The sequence below is a fragment of the Anser anser genome (genome assembly GCF_964211835.1).
Source record: "Anser anser genome assembly, chromosome: Z".
Lineage (NCBI taxonomy): Eukaryota > Metazoa > Chordata > Aves > Anseriformes > Anatidae > Anser > Anser anser.
Window position 1 is genome coordinate 68,581,676 of NC_139723.1, and position 16,201 is coordinate 68,597,876.

The following is a 16,201-nucleotide window of genomic DNA, read 5'->3' on the forward strand; positions in this document are numbered from 1 at the left end:
ACCCTGAAAAGCACTGCATTACTTCTGAGACCTCACATAACAATTCCATCAGAGACCAGAATTTGTGCTGTGCTTTCCTAGGTCCAGGGTGCTTGTTTCTGAAATGAATGGCACAATAAAGATTCATGTAAAGAAGAGATGACGGTGATTAAATTAGCTAGGAGCACAAGCTGATATAAATCTAACCAGCAAGAAGTAATTTGCCAAGTAATTTAATGAGCTTTCCTTCCCCTTCTCAAGGAGCTAAGATGAAGAGTTTAAAAATATATCTTACAGTACTATAGTGGATAGGGGAAGAGCAATGGACATCATCTACCTGGACTTGTGCAAAGCATTTGACGCTGTCCACCATGACATCCTTGTCTCTAAATTGGAGAGATGTGGATTTGACAGATGGGCCATTCCTGGGTGGGTAAGGAATTGGCTGGGTGGGAGCACTCAGAGTTGTGGTCAATGAACTCAATGTTCAGGTGGAGATCAGTAACGAGTGGTGTTCCTCAGGGGTCAGTACTGGGACCAGAGCTGTTTAACATCTTTGTAGGTGACACGGACAGTGGGATTGAGTGCACCCGCACCTAGTTTGCCAATGGCACCAAGCTGTGCAGTGCAGTCAACATGCTGGAGGGCAGGGATGCCATCCAGAGGGACCTGGGCAGGCCTGAGAGGTGGGCCTGTGCGAACCTCATGAGGTTCACCAAGGCCAAGTGCAAGGCCCTGCACCTGGGTCAGGGCAATCCCAAGCACAATTACAGGCTGGGAGGAGAATGGATTGAGAGCAGCCCTGAGGAGAAGGACCTGGGGGTGCTGGTTGATGGGAAGCTCAACATGTGCCAGCAACGTGCACTTGCAGTCCAGAAAGCCAACCGTGTCCTGGGCTGCATCAAAAGCAGCGTGGCCAGCAGGGCTGGGGAGGTGGTTGTCCCCCTCTGCTCCGCTCTTGTGAGAAGAGCATGTCCTGTGAGGAGAGGCTGAGGGAACTGGGGTTGTTCAGTCTGGAGAAGAGAAGGCTCAGAGGTGGCCTCATTGCTCTCTGCAACTTCCTGAAGAGGGGAAGCGGAGAGGGAGACACCGGTCTCTGCTCCCTGGGAACCGATGGCAGGACACGAGGGAACAGCACAAAGCTGTACCAGGAGAGGTGCAGACTGGATATTGTGAAAAATTGCTTTACCATGAGGGTGGTCAAACACAGGCTTCCTAGAGAGGTGGCTGATGCCCCGTGCCTGTCTGTGTTCAGGACGTGTTTGGACAATGCCCTCACCAATAGTCTTAACTTTTGGTTAGCCTTGAAGCAGTCAGGCAGTTGGACTTGATGCTCTTTGAAGCTCTCTTCCAACTGAACTGTTCTGTTCTGTTCCATTCTATAAATAAATTATTATTAACAAACAAACAATAGATTACGTTGAGAACTACAGGGGTATTATCAGAGTGCACATTACATCTGAAGTTGTGTCAAAACATATCCTGCTCTTTGCCTCTACGGGTGTCTATTTGGTAGGAATGGACACAGAGAATTGGAATGACTGTCACCTTTCTTTAACGATGAAACGGATCCTAGGAAGACAAGGAAACACTCGATAGGCCTGAAGCCATTCCACAGACTGTACCATTTCACTGAACTGTTATTTTAACCCTTCCATTTTCTTCTCTCCTGCTCCATCCCCATGTTGTGTTACTCCTTGCTATTGAGTACCACCGGGCTGCACCTCTTCCCCCTGCTGGCTTTTGGTTTTCTACAGACTGGACCCACCTGGCTCAGAGGGGGAAACGTTTCCTGGTCTGTAACTCGGCGAGACTGATTGAGAGGGCTTTAAACTAGGATCAGCGTGGGAGGAGGACACCATCAGGAACACTGAGATTAAGCTGAGGGATGGCACAGCACCATCTGAGGGTGGCAAAGCTAAGGGGGTGCTGCAGATTCAGGAACACGTCTGAAATGCTTGCACACCAACACACGTTTGTTCCAACACGAGGAGCAAACGGGATGAACGGGAAGCCTTGGTCCTTCCCCCGAGCTGTGTTGGCACTATTGAGACAGGACTGGCATGCAGGCTCTTCGGTGGTTCAGGAGAGACGGGCAGGGCAGGTGGATGTGGAGCTGCTGTACCTAAGGGAGAGATGAGGCTGTACAGCCCTTGCTGTTAGGGATGACACGGTAGAGCCTCTGGGTGAGGATTAAGGGGATGGACAGCAGAGCAGATGTTGTCCAGAGTATCTACTGCAGCACCACTTTTAGACGTTTGTACAATGCCTTCACTAACGTTCTCTGACTTTTGGTTAGCCCTGAAGCGGTGAGGCAGCTGGACGAGATGATCTTTAAAGATCCCTTCCAACTGAACTGCTGTATTCTGTTCTGTAGCCACCAGCAGACAGAGGCCAATCGCTGCTGCCAGTTGCAGGCCAGGTCCTGCTTTCCTTCGTGTACCACCAGTCACCAACGCAGGCTGTCAGGTTTCAGTGTTTGAGTAGGATGAAACCAGTGCCACCCGTCTTGTTAGGAGACACGCAGCCCGCACTTCAGCACTGCAGTCCTCCACTACCAGGTACATTCAGACCCAGGAGACACTGCACTAAAGAAATGCTTTCCTAACAAAATAGCTGTAAAATAAGTTCCACAGTTGTCAGATGGGAGTTTATTTTCAAACCTGGTCATTTAAAAATCACTAGCAAGTGTGTTAGCGAGACAGCTGAAGTAATCTGTGCCCTTGCATAAACAGCACCTCAGCCTGGAGACACGAACAGCACCTGCCTTTCCTGGCAGGCTCAGACTGGTGTTCCCCCCCAGCCATAAGCCCTGACCTGTTCAGCCATGCAACACCGCAGGCACCCTGACAAACAGTCCCCTGCTCACAGACCAAGAGATGCCCAGTAACTTCCTCCGAGAGAGCTGGGGGAGAAGGCCCAGCCCAGGAGAGAAGGGATCTTCACAGGGATGGGGGATGAGTTGTTCTCTTCCGTAGGCTGGAGACCACCCCCTGCTCTAACCCGTTACCACACAGTGCAGGCACGGTGAGGTCTGTCCCTGGGGGCTGTTCCCAGCAGCTTCATCAGCCTCGCATGACCCGTGCTGAGCCGCACGCCGCTGTCCTGTAGCTCTGTTCTTTACGTCTTCCTGAAACTCCCAGGCTTTTCTGACTGAGGGCGTCTAGATGAATACGAAAGGCAAGCTTCAGGCTTGGAAGGAGAACAAGTAAAACACACTGAAAAGCTATGGATTCTGAAAAAGAGAGTAGGTGCTTCTGCAGCTAAGCAAGGCACCTTGGCTGCCACAGCCACTACCAGATTTGACAGACGTCGCTTCCCGGCTCCTCATTTCTCATGAGCTCATGCCAACCACAGATTCAGCAGGAGGCTTGCTTGGACCTTTGCAGTAAGTACCGGGATGATTTTTTCTCGTTCCAAGAAAGCTGCTTAGCCAGATCCGAAGACTGACAAGCTGTCTCCTGTTTACTTTGTGAAAGCAGTTTGCAGACAGCACCAAGAATTAACGTGGGAATGACTGGTTCTGCTTATGCCAGTAACTCATCAAAAAAATACACAGCACACTCAGTTGGCGTCGCTTCCCACAGCTACTCCACAACTCGAAGTTCTCTGTTTGAGAACAGGAGCTATGAAAGCTCCTGCCACGTGCCAGGAAACCCACAGCACCACAGAAACTGGAGTTGGACGGCACCTTGATATATCAGACCAGTTTTCCTCCTGATTTAAAAGTGAGCAGCTGAAGTTGTACTTTTTGTGACTGCGCACCCTGCAGGCACATCCTAAGTACATACTGACCCTGCTCCTTCCGAAAGGCTTCATAAAAGATGTGCTCAACTGCCTACACTGAAATACTTTCTGTAAGGAAAGAGATACCAACGGGAGTGGAACTGACTCCAAGAAAAACAGAATAAGAACCAGTAATCACCACAAACTACTGAGCATTGCCTGAGAAACACTTCATGAGAGGAATACTTCTTACAAACTGTGTCCATTGTAAGCATGAGCAACGAAGTGGCAAAATACTGAGTCCCAGCTACAGAAAACTGTGTAAACTAGAAGATTAAATGACACGTACAGAACTTAAATTTTTATTTTATGAGCTGTATGGACAGCTGAAAAGCAATAAGCAATAATATCCATGATAGGAGGTAGCTGAAAACCTAGTGATGTAAACAGTTAAACCTTCACCACTGCACCACATGTGGCGTAATCTCAGGGAAATATAAGCCCACAACTTTCTTTCTAAAGGCTGAAGTTACAGCTCTTCATTGTGTAAAAATGCTCATGAAGCTTGACGTACACACAAAAAGTATTGTAATGGTACAGACTTCTTCAGTCCTGAATCTATTAATTCAATTGATGACAGTGTAGTAATTAGAAAAAAGTTCTTCTCCTTGCTTGATGTCTCTGAGAGTGACAAGCACTACACACCTCAGGGGGCTGTAAAAAATGAAAAGCAAAACGTGTAAGCAAACAACTAAGATGTCAGGAAGCCTGTGAAAAGAACACTGAAATAGCGAGAGCAAACAGATTCAGAACTGGTATCATTACCAAAAAAAGTGCAGCCCATGTGGTATGCAAATAGTGTTTCCATTCACACAGTGACTCAGAAATTAAATGGACTAATCGCGACAGAGGAAAAGACACTAATAAAGACAGGATAAGAAGCCCTTATACATACAGCCCTTTCTGAAACAGTCCCATCTTTACTCACTGTGCTTTCACACTTCAAGCACAGCATCCAGGTTTTCTTAAAGTTCAGTCTTACCTCTTCTTTAACTAGCATTTCTTTAGTTATCTGAAGTTTACACGTGCATCTTTAACTTTGCCTCTACAAAGCCTAAGGTCAATAAGAAAAGCCACTTTTCCAACATGTACCGTAACTCTCTCCAATCAAGATTCAGTTTTAGAATAGCTCCAGAAATAGATTCAAAGTCTAGATGGTTTTCTCTAAAATCCTTATGCATCCTCTAGATTAAGAGAATTATTTGTTTCCTGGGGTAGCAACTGGACCAGAAACTCAAATTCTTTGGTGTATTATATTCAGGACGTACTTCAGGACATACAACTTACTTCTTCACATTTCCAGTCAGCTCCATATAAATACTGTCACTTTCCACACACCTCCAGTGAGAAACCTAAAGAAGCTTTCCAAATGTTTTAAGTTCTAAAAGAGGTGGAAATTCAGTTCACAACAAGCATGCTTTAATTGTTTAACCAGAAATCATATGCCTTTATGTTCCATGTCTTCAGAGGCATGCTTATCTCATGTCCAAATATGTGGGAAAGGAACAAAAAGACACCATCCTGTAAGCCATTTAAAACGGACCTATTCAAAGAGATAAATTGTCCTTACAGGTACACGCTTCTATGTAACTCATCCTCATATGGAATAATATTCTCTTCGACCATGTCTGCCCTTTTCACAAATGCAGCAGGCTCTGTGTCACACAAATCTTTGAGCTCTTTGACTGACTGCTAACCTCTGTATGTCATGGCTGTAGACGATGTTTGGCAGGTACTGTTTCAGCTCTACTGGAAAGCATCTTGGCACATCAAATTCCTGATAACACACGTTGGCTGCTTTCTCTAGAAATAAGAAAAAAAATCCTATGATGCTGAGAAATTCTCAGGTAAGGGTTAGAGATGTGTAAAAAATGTACTGCTGCAAAAGTAGCAGATGCTTCATCAAGCCTGAAAACCATGCCTCTGCTGAGAGCTACTACACTCCCCTGAAGTCCTATTGTGAATTTACACAAGCAGCTATAAACAACATAACCAGCTGTTGGAGGTTAATTTATCCTTATTACATTAAAAAAAGATGACCTGATTATCAGCATGGATATGAAGGGGCACAACTTGCAGTACACCAGAGACAGCTTACAGCATTGCTAATATCTAGGACAACATTTACTTGTACAGTTAACAAGTAAATTTGTTAACAAAAAATGTACTTGTACAGTTAACAAGTAAATGTTGTCAAATGGTGTCAATTTCCACGTTAGCAAAATATGTCACAAAAACAGACAGGGAGAAAATCACCATCTGTCCAGCAGAAACACTGGAATTTTCTTTACATGGATTCTGGACCTGGAATGTGCGGATTGATGGGACAGAGCTTTGTCCACGTGCCAGTCAATACGTGTTTAATTACTCTACCTTTCTGGATGCTACTTGGAAGCAGAATAGTATCGGTGTAATGCAGGCTATGAAAGCCACTTACAGGCTACCTATGGTAGCCATTAAACTTTCTGTATCTCACAACCATCTGCATAAGTCCCACTTTTTCCCCCAAACCTTAAGACCGACACATACTGTGAGGCAAAAGAAATAAATTGTTCTCGTCATGTCCCACAGTTGTCATACTAACAACTTCCTGTATTTTGTGCACTTCTATTTCTTAAGTTTAAAAAAGTATTATAGTCCATAATGAAGAGTGACAGAATCTTTTCGTACATGCCACTTCGCACGTGGTTTTCTCAAGAAGTCTGCTGGAACTGTACTGGGAATCTCAATCTGTACTGCCTCAATCCAGAACTGCTTTGGCAGGTATCTATTCCCAAATACTTGCACTCTGGGATGTGTGCCTTCTGTACCACATACCAGCAAGGAGACATCTGTGGGAGTTGGTGAGAAAAGCTTAAGGAAGTTCTGAGAGTTGCTGCGATGAGCGATTTTAACACACGGTTTTCACAAAGAGCCTCAGAAACTCCTTGCTCCTTGTTTATCTTGCTTTAAACAGTTTTGCCCTTCATCCCCCATCAATATTTGATTCTCCTTGTCACTTGCAAAGTAATTTATATCCACATAGACAAACTCAACCTTTGAAAATTTACCTGGCAACTTACCATACGAGCAGTTGTTAACATACTGTCCCACTGCCAGTGGGTTTTGTGGAGCAGCCGTGAGCCAGCTCACATCACTCATCTGGAACGGGCCGAGCTGATCCCTCCTGCTGCAAGACCTGAAATGACCCACAGTGTTAACATATATCACTGCTCCTTCACTTACCAAGTGGTACGTACTTCCATCTGCACAAATAGCCAGGACAACATTTGGAAGGAACAATACCTTGATGACTGCTTAAAAAGTACATTTAAAACTCCTATCAGGAAGTGGTTGTCTCTGACACTCCAAGAGAACCAGCATGAAAATGCCATGTACAATTCCAGAAATCTGCATCCAACTTTACGATCACAGAAGAGCCTTGTTCACCTCTGAAGATGTGAAGGCTCACTACAGCATCATCATCAAACTCATTCCCAGAATTCAAACCTGGTATTAGTTGGCCCTTACTTTAGATCCTTTTTGCTTGTTAGTCATTTTATTTTCAAACACAGAAACTGCTCCACAAAAGTTCCTACAACTTGTATTTTAAGGTAAGCTAGAACAGTCCACTTCATGTCAGCTCTGTGCTTATTGTTAAGGGCTGCAGCTCCCTTCTTATGTGCTGCCCATCTGCAGACCAGAGACAGAGATGACAGATTCGCCCTTCTGCTATTAGCAGGTCCATATGGAGGCTTTTTTTTTTCCCCATTCACAAAGCAGATTTGATTAAAGAGTTCTGAAGCATGTTAAAAAATATGCTATGTCCTGTTCCTACTAAAACTATTTTCTTTACAAGAAACAGTCCCTGTATACAACTTTCATCAAAATGCTTCTCACTGGTGTTACAGAGGCACAAGTACATAGTAGATCATGTCCAGCAGCTCTTACCCTTGTGCTGTTTTACAACATGACATACACAGAAGTGGATGATATTTCAAATAAAAATAAAATTAGGGTAAGACAAGAGAGACCTGACAATATTAGTACTAGCTTCTGAAATACCAGCTGAGTACCATTCCCCTATTTCTTATGATTGCTTACCTGTACACTGCTTTTGATAGTCCTTTATCATTTCCATCAATAAGGACACCGTCTATGCACCTAAAAATAAAAGGATTGCCAAGGGACTGGAAAAAGATGGGCTCATGCTTTCTGTATACTGTACCTGTTGCAAGATAGATACGATTATTTCAGAAGAAAATACGTTAACTTTGAGAACAGGCTTACAACATCATCCAGCCTCCTCTACACAGAACCTGAAGCGACAGAAGGAATAGGCAAGATCTCTTCTCTCAGCTCATGACCTTGACTCTTGTAAATGTCTGCAAGCTTTTAGATGCATCTTTGTGGGATACAAAAAATCTACGTCAGCTGAGATATTCCAAAGAGAAGCCATCGAAGGAAATTGTTAAAAAGAAGAACCCATGTGAGAGGTAGATGAAACATTGAAACATCACAACCAACTGGTCTGAGAGAGAAAAAGTGATCAGAAAGGAAAAAGTGATGATTGAATTTGTAGAGGAAAAGGTGATGTCTACTCAGGAAAGCACCCCTGAAGATACCCAGCTGCTTTGTTACTACTGTGCCAGAAGTCTGAAAACCACACATACAAGCAAAAAACATGAAATCCCCCCCCCTCCATCACCCTGATCAGAGGTTTTGCTTGACAGAGGAGAGGGGAAAATTCCATGCTGCCACGCCAAGGACAAATCATTTTAGCACAACATTCCCCAGATCTATGCCCTGCACTTCAAACATAGACAAGTGAGAGCTGACTGGCTTGTCGTTTTTCCTGACATTGCAGTTGTGCATCCCTCACAGCCACTACATCTTCAGCAACCCCCTGCAGAAAACCTCCAGTGACATCTTGCAGGCTGATAGGCAAGGAACCCCTCTGGCAGGCTGAATTCACTGCCAAACAACAGCCAGGAGAGCAGTGGATGACCTGGTCTCGCCACTGGTCCCTTCCCCAGCCAGCAGCCCTCTGGTTTCCCTGTCACCTATGAAAAAGGCATTTCAACAGCTTGTCCTCATTTTGCTGGATGAGCTGCTGCACGAGACCCTCAGTGAGCCTACGTGTCTAACACATGCCTGAAATCCAAAGTGAGCTGCAAGGTTGCAGGCTTGTTCCTCGTGATTTTCATGGGACATTTACTCAGTTTACAGGTCAATGGCAATAGCCAGACAGCCCTACTTTGGCACGGCAAAATAACCTGCATGGCCCAGTTCTTGGACTGGACCCACTCTGGTACCACTGGCAGAAGCTGCAGGGATCACGTGCAGGGGATGCTTATGTTGACGCATGAAACAGAAACAAATCCCAGCTCTTCAACAGAGCTGCCCTAGCTTGACCATACCTATACAACTACGAATCTTTTAAAAAACGTAACCAAATACAGTTCCAAGATATGAGGAAGAGGAAGCACGTTTCCAAACATGCTTTATGGAGAAGAGTTCCACTAAATAAGGGGTTTAGTTTCATTCTCCAATATATATTTTTGTGCTTTGAAGAAGAAAGTGTGTGGATCCCCTCATCTGTGTGGACACCTCAAACCCCCATTTCTTCAGACACGCATCCAAAACAGAAACCCCAAAGAACTACACCGTGCTGTCCACCTGCTTCAAGTTGCTCCCACACATCTGCGTGTACAGAATCTGGAACAACTTCTCTAGCAGGTGAAAAATCAGGCCTTCATACTAAGAGGCTGTTTGACTTTTTGGGTAAAATCCCCTCCATTCCCCCAATACCGCTTTGCTCATTTGCACAATAGCCCGGGTTGGCTTCTCCACAGAAACACCCTCGTCCACCACAGCCCGTGAGGTGACGATAGGACAGGACACAGGCGGAACCCTCAGCGCAGCACCCCGCCGCCCTGCCCGAGCCCGGTGGGGCGGCGCGCAGTTACCGGGGTACATGGCCACCACCGCCCCTCGCCGCGCGCCGCCCCTGCTGACGAAGACCCCGGTGCCGGCGGCGGGCAGCGAGCTCCTGCCGCGGGCGAGGCCGAAGCCCAGCGCCTGGAACAGGACCTCCTGGGGACCGAGGGCCCGCTGGCTCCGGGCACCCTCCTCTGACCGCCGGGGCTCCGCGGGCGCCGGCTCCTCGTATTTGCGCCTGATTTCCGGGCGCACGGCCAGGACGGGCGCCTGCCTGCCGAGGTCGTTCGCGAACAACGCCGCGAACACTTTCAGCAGCGTTTCTAAGACGTCTTCGTCGGGGATAATTTTGTCCTGGGAGCTCTCGGGGACGTACCGGAGGGTCCTGGAGAGGAAGAGGAGCGTTTGAACACGACGGCGGCGTCTTAACCCCCTTCCCCCCCTCCGCCGCCGCCTCACCTGCGCTGGCGGCGGAGGTTGAGGGCCAGCCAGGGCACGAAGCGGTACCGGTAGGCGGCCCAGCGCCGCCGCAGCCCCCGCAGCATGGCGCCGCGCAGCCCCGCGACATGGCCGCCGCCGTGCGTCGCAGCCAATCCGCAACCGGGCAGCGCGCCGCTATTTGCATACGGAGATGCTATTGGTGGGTACGGGGCGGGGGAAGAGGGAGGTGGCGGCAGCATGGCTGCGGGGTGTGTGTGGGGGGGCGGTGTCTGCACCCGCCCAGGCAGCGGTAAATGCAGCCGTGCTCACGGTGCCCGTCGCTTTAAAGGCCAAACGTCCGCGGCTGGTGCCTCCGAAGGCTTCCGAAGACCGAGAGATAACGGCTTCTCCTTGCTCACGGCTTGGGGTTGAAATAGGAGAATGCAAACACACGGTGTGAAAGCCAAGCCGTCTGTGTGGAAAGCACAGCTCTGTGAGCTGCTCGGTCACTCTCGTGGTCTGCACAAGTGTGGTCCCCAGGCTCTTTGGTGCCTCACAAAACACGGAGGACGTCCCCCAAAAGCACTACAAAGTTACTCCCCTGTAACCGGGGGTGCTCCCAGCAGCTCACTTCCCCTGTATTCTCTCACGCAGCAGCTACCTGTCCCACTGGAGCGCCGGCTGAGGCTCCCCTCTCTCCTTCGGTACCTCCTTTCGTAAAACTTTGTCTCTGGATGCTGATCTTGACCTCCCGTTTTACTCAAAGTCTGCTGCTGAAGTAAAAATCTACTGGGAAGACAAGATGGAACATGACAGCACAGATCTTGCTTTCTTAGGAAACCAGTTGTAAAAATAACCATAAAGAGATAGCATTTGGTCGAGCAGAGAAAGCAAATTGTCAAGGCTTATTGTACTCCTAACTGCGCACCTGAGCTCTTGACAAGAGTTTGGGATTCCGTGAGCCAGGCCCACCAGTGCTATGACATGAACAGAATTCCCTTCCCACCTCAGAGCCTTGCAAATGCATATAAATCGCCTCTCGATTTGCTCCATATTTGCTTTAATTCTATTATTGGCCCTGTACATTTCTTCAAAGCGCAGGAACTGAACGATGCAAACTGAAATAACCTAGGGAAATGACAACAGCACAGTGTGTCAGGGTAAGCCTTAGTCTTTGGCTCCATCAAAGTGCTTTCCTGCCCTCTTCTGGACGTTCTGGGTAATGACACCGAAGAAACATTCACAACCGAAATTCTGAATTCAAACAGCAGTGTGCCGTAATTAGAAAATACCATACAGGTTTGCCACAGTATATTGCTGCTCTTAAAAAGACGACTGTCACATTCAGGACTCAGCTCAGCAACGAACACTAAGCCATGAGAAAAATTAATCAGGGGATGGATATAAAAGAATGCAAGGGGATGTCCTGCAAGGTAGGCACAGGAAGGACAGAACAGCCACTTTGATAGACACGCGATCCTCCTGACATTCCCATGTGCTCTGAAAGCAATTGTTAACTTTCAGTGAGATCTTGCAAAGCTGAAACACTGTCAAACCTCAACCTATGACCATCACTTAGAACTTTAGTTAGAAATAGAAATTTAGTATTGTTCCCACCAAAGGAAATCAAAATGAGGATAACTTAATATTTGCCTGTGGAAGAACTGAATATGTCTTCATTTGAAAAGGTATTTCCTAAAACAGGTGTCTTGACTTTTACTCCCCAATGCTGGTGACAGGTGCTCTTTGCCATCCCTTGTTCTCAAACAGAAACATTTATACTCAGTTTACCCAGTTTATCTGAGTTCTGTCATGTATTTGCCTTCTTGACATTACAGTGTGTTTTCCATCTTTTAAAAATCATAATTTAACTGCTGATTGCTGCTGCCAAGTTTTGCTGTTGAACTTATGCATTAACCTCTATTTTCAGAAAACTGCGTAAGTAATGAAGGAAATAGAGGTTGATCCCTTAACATGTGGAATTCAGTAGTGACAAAACAACACTTTAAAATTAATCATTTTTTAAATAAAAATATTCCTTCATCCCCCCCCCCCCCTCCCAAAAAAAAAGAGGCAATCACCAGAAACACATGCCCTAGCTTTACAATACATATTCAGGCTGTTTGGAGGGAAAAAAAAGAGTTTATGTTTACTAAATCAGAAGCAGCAGAACCACTTCACTGAAAATCATAAGAGTGGATTAACTTCGAAGGTATATAGTAACTCAAACTAAAAATGGGGAGGGTTTAGATTAGATATAAGGAAGGAATTCATCATGGTGAGGGTTGTGAGGCACTGGAACACATTGGTAAACTCAACGTATTGACAATAAGCAAAGGACAATATTTGTTCAAAAACTTTTATTTACTATAAAGACAAAAACACCAAAATAGGTACAAATTATACTATATAAAATTGGTTCAATGGGGTAAAAACTTTTAATTAAAATATCTTGATATATTTAAAATAACAAAGGATATAATGAAGCCAAATTTCTTAACCCAGAGATTTCTGTAAAATTTGCTTGCACAGTAAGGTGCTAATAGAAGTTAGCCCTTAAGCCCTGGAAATCTTAGGAATCAGTCACATAGCAAATATAATTTCATTGTGAAAGTGAACTTTGGTAGAAGAAACTCTATAGGACACCTGAGGTAGTAGAAACTGGAATAAACAGCAGTAGACGTTATTTACAACTTAAGTACCAAATAACATTAAGAACACAAAAAATAATTACACAATACAATTTTCAGTCCAGCTTTGATCCAAAGAATAAGAATATTACATCACATCTGCATTTTAAAAACACCACAATTACCAGCAAGCTGAGGGAAACGCAAACAAACTCAAACAAAATGCATTTGGACATCTAGAGGCAGTTTGAGTTTGAAATGTGGTAGGCATGGTGATCTACAAAGTAATACTGATTAGCTGAGGTTCATCAGTTTATACAGTTTACATTTCTGCCAGAAACAGTATTAATCTGACAACTGATCTTCCAGTACATGAATTGGCAAGAGTGCATCCTTTAAAGCTTGCACATAAGAAAGACATGGAAACAATCTTATTAGAATGAGAAATTCTAAAGTGGTCAAAAAAAAAAGTCAAGTACAAAACAGTTAGAGCTACCAAACTTCACATTTCGGTATTATCTTTTTAACTCTTCAAAGTCCGCCAATCTGCCAAGACAAAGGAATGTAAAATTTCCAAAAGAAAGACATTCACAACTAATGACACTGCTTTTTTTTTATTAGTATGAGCACTATCATTACTGTAAACTTATCTTTAAGATGTTTTACTTCCAATTTGTATTGTACATTTTTAAACGTACTATAGCTTATTTAGTTTGTCCTGAGTCTTTGAAAATAACCAATTCTATTTCAGTCCCACAATTCAACTGGCTTCTGAAGAGTTAAAACACAAACAGTATTTTTATCAAATGGATTAAACACAATCAGTATATGATTTAAAAATATCCCCATTAAAAAAAGCAAAAGAAAAGCTGCCATTTTCCTTCAGAATTACATGCATCAGAATCTAAAAACCTGCCTTTAGAATCATTTTAAAAACATGTTTTAAAAACACACCTGCTAAAAACAAAAGTTTTGCACTATATATAGGTGAAGCTTTACTTCACATTTTATCTTGCTTTTCAAGTCCAAGTTTTTCTTGTTAAAATAAATACCTTTCTTATGGTAAATTTTTTTTTAAACATTTAGAAATTAACTTATCACTAACAGCTACAGTAAATAGATGATGTATGGCAGAAGGAAAACAGCAGGTAAAACTTATTATCAGTAACGTATGCGACCTCAGTTTTGCTACAGAAAGAATGAGATTTACTCATAGTTGGCACCTGCTCCCACAGAAGTACAGGACAAAGTCTCCCATAAACTTCAATGTGAACTGGGTTTGAGGCCTTTGACTTGAAGTTTCTCTACTTAATTTGCCAGAAAAGATTGTACAAAAAGCTATATGAAAAGAAGGCTCAACAACTTTTTGCGTGATTCAGACTCTGAATTGTTTTACGCAGAACATTTTTTTTTATAGTAAACTATACTATGAGAGCCTGAAACACTGACTTGTTGAAGGTGGCATTTTATTTCATTCCATATTTCCAGCAAATCTGTTTTTAAAACTTGTGTCAGCAAGATATTCAGTGACACAGTTTGCATCTTTTTCTAAAGACTATTTTAAAAGATCACCTTTCCCTGAAAGTTAAAAATACAATGAAAGCACAAAACTTTAATTTCAAAAGAAATTACACAGCCAGCAGTAAATGCACAGTGAACCTCAACTGCCTGCTCTTACTTTAAGGAAGGCAATTTTTTCTTTTTTTTTTTTTTTTTTAAAGTATCCATCAACATTTGGATTTCTTACACAGAGAACTTTGTATAATCAAAAGGGACAGATACATAACTTCCTTTTAACCAGTGCTGCAAACTGACTGTAATTGCAGAATCCTCTGCTGACATGTACGTGATGTAAGATGGAACAGTGATTGCTATATTAAAATAGATCCTGAGCCCCTCAGCCGCTAATATTGCTGAAAAAGTGCTCCAAATAAAGTAAAAATCACTTATCTGCTAAATAATCATGCAGACTTAAAGCAAAATGCTTTTGTGTTGACACAGAGCCAGATGTTTGAAAAGGCACAGTTTACAAATCTCTGCACATGTTGTGAAATGTTGAATACTAAGCTTAGGTAAAAGATCTCGATCTGTCAATCACATACTTAAGTAGGGTCCTCCACTGGCCTTAAGTCCTTGATGTATCTGTCATTAAGGCCATCAGAATAACACAAGCTGCTGTGCTTAACTGCACTGAAAGACAGTTATTACATATTCAGTAGCATCTTCTTCAGTATATCAGCCTTACACATAATTAACTACCACGTAGTACGGAAGACTGGGTGTTTCAGCAGCTCTCTCGATGGGGGTCTGTCCTGAGGTTGAAGTTCTAAACATCGAAGAGTCACATCCCTCAAACCAGGAGATAGATGTGAAGGGATTGATGGAGCAGTAGTTGCACTAGCAATCTGAACAAAAGAGAAAAAATTTTTAGAAGTCAGTGACTCTTAAGCCCCCTCTTCTACGCCAAAAACCTTCAACAAGCTGATCATTTTCAGCTGTCAAGTTATACCGCATACTTTTACCCACTTAGCACATTTCCCACTGCAGTTTGAGGATTACATCAATTAATTCTTCAGTGACCAGCTGCAGGACATGCCATAAGAAAAAGCTTTTATGTCAAACTTGTGGGTATTCTTTAGTCTACTATTTGCCATTGGTGTTAACTGCCATCATGGAAGAAAGCATGGACACAGCTTGACATACCATTATGCAACATTGCTCAGTTAAATCTAGGTTTGCTCTCTTGCTTTGTCTTTACTGTGTTTCTGCTACCACCCCACAAGACAATCAGATGGAAGAAGATTACTCCCCAAATTCATTTTCAGCTTCGCTAGACAAGATTGAGAACGCTATGGTGACACCACCAGATTCACACAGACATCAAATCATTAAGACAATTACATTTCTTATTTGAATACTACTGTGCTAATTTTGTTTAGTGTGGAAAGTGTGGAAACACTTTCTTCAGTCATGCTAGTGAAGACAATTATCACTTTCTTTACCCGTGGCAGTATTTTCTTCATTCATGCCTACAGTTCATCTAGATTTTTAGAATTAAATGTATCTAATTTTAGTAAGAAGCACGAATGCTGAAATTGATGACCTAGAAAAGGGAGGGACAATATTTATATACAGCATGACATAATGATAGATAATCTTCTGGTGAAATCTGGTCGTGGAACATCAGGTTTTACCGAAGGACATTCCCCACTATGAAATATGAATACACAAATGTTTTATGGTAGAAACACTTTTCTTTTGCTCCCATACTTTACAGATCTGTAAGTAAGAGTTCAAATCCTTGACTAGAGAAAGATGATTTGATCATCTCTATTCCTAATTTCTTTTTTGGCCTGATACATTATGTATCTCAGAACAGAGCTTTTTCTGCATATTAAGAAGGGCCATTGCAACAATTCCTAAACCTGTATGCTTTTCTAAAATTCACACTGCTATATAGATGAAAC

At 43.6% G+C, this 16,201-nt stretch overlaps 2 protein-coding genes and 1 long non-coding RNA gene across 11 annotated transcripts in view; 1 reads left to right on the forward strand and 2 right to left on the reverse strand.

Moving 5' to 3' along the window:
• Positions 1-2,615: 2,615 nt before the first annotated feature.
• On the reverse strand, positions 2,616-10,764 carry SETD9 (SET domain containing 9). Of its 2 annotated transcripts, none has more exons than XM_083816978.1 (6): positions 10,144-10,764; positions 9,714-10,069; positions 7,849-7,972; positions 6,828-6,943; positions 5,463-5,568; positions 2,616-4,419 (listed from the first exon to the last, which is right to left on the reverse strand). In XM_083816978.1, the coding sequence occupies exons 1-6, from the start codon at positions 10,362-10,364 to the stop codon at positions 4,332-4,334; spliced, it is 1,011 nt and encodes a 336-aa protein (XP_083673104.1). In that variant the 5' UTR covers positions 10,365-10,764; the 3' UTR covers positions 2,616-4,331. The 2 variants fall into 2 exon arrangements, with proteins under 2 accessions (XP_083673104.1, XP_083673105.1); XM_083816979.1 differs by having other exon boundaries at positions 10,061-10,069; positions 10,144-10,345.
• Positions 10,191-15,141, forward strand: LOC310889470. Its single transcript, XR_014576578.1, has 2 exons — positions 10,191-10,324; positions 10,759-15,141. It is a non-coding gene; the product is annotated as an uncharacterized lncRNA (long non-coding RNA).
• The window catches only part of MAP3K1 (mitogen-activated protein kinase kinase kinase 1), a 60,018-nt gene continuing 56,266 nt past the window's right edge, over positions 12,450-16,201 (reverse strand). For all 8 annotated transcript variants that reach the window (XM_083816949.1, XM_083816955.1, XM_083816954.1 and 5 more), the window contains exon 20: positions 12,450-15,139. In XM_083816949.1, the coding sequence (XP_083673075.1) occupies positions 14,990-15,139 (150 nt within the window). In that variant the 3' untranslated portion in view covers positions 12,450-14,989. The remainder of the gene's footprint in view (positions 15,140-16,201) is intronic.

What these genes read in the sequence shown, in the direction of transcription:
- SETD9 (XM_083816978.1), bottom strand. Translation starts at nt 10,364, where the DNA reads ATGCTGCCGCCACCTCCCTCTTCCCCCGCCCCGTACCCACCAATAGCA. An exon ending in AACCTCCGCCGCCAGCGCAG is followed by an intron (nt 10,070 to 10,143) that starts GTGAGGCGGCGG and finishes CTTCCTCTCCAG; the next exon opens with GACCCTCCGGTACGTCCCCG. An exon ending in GGTGGTGGCCATGTACCCCG is followed by an intron (nt 7,973 to 9,713) that starts GTAACTGCGCGC and finishes ATCTTGCAACAG; the next exon opens with GTACAGTATACAGAAAGCAT.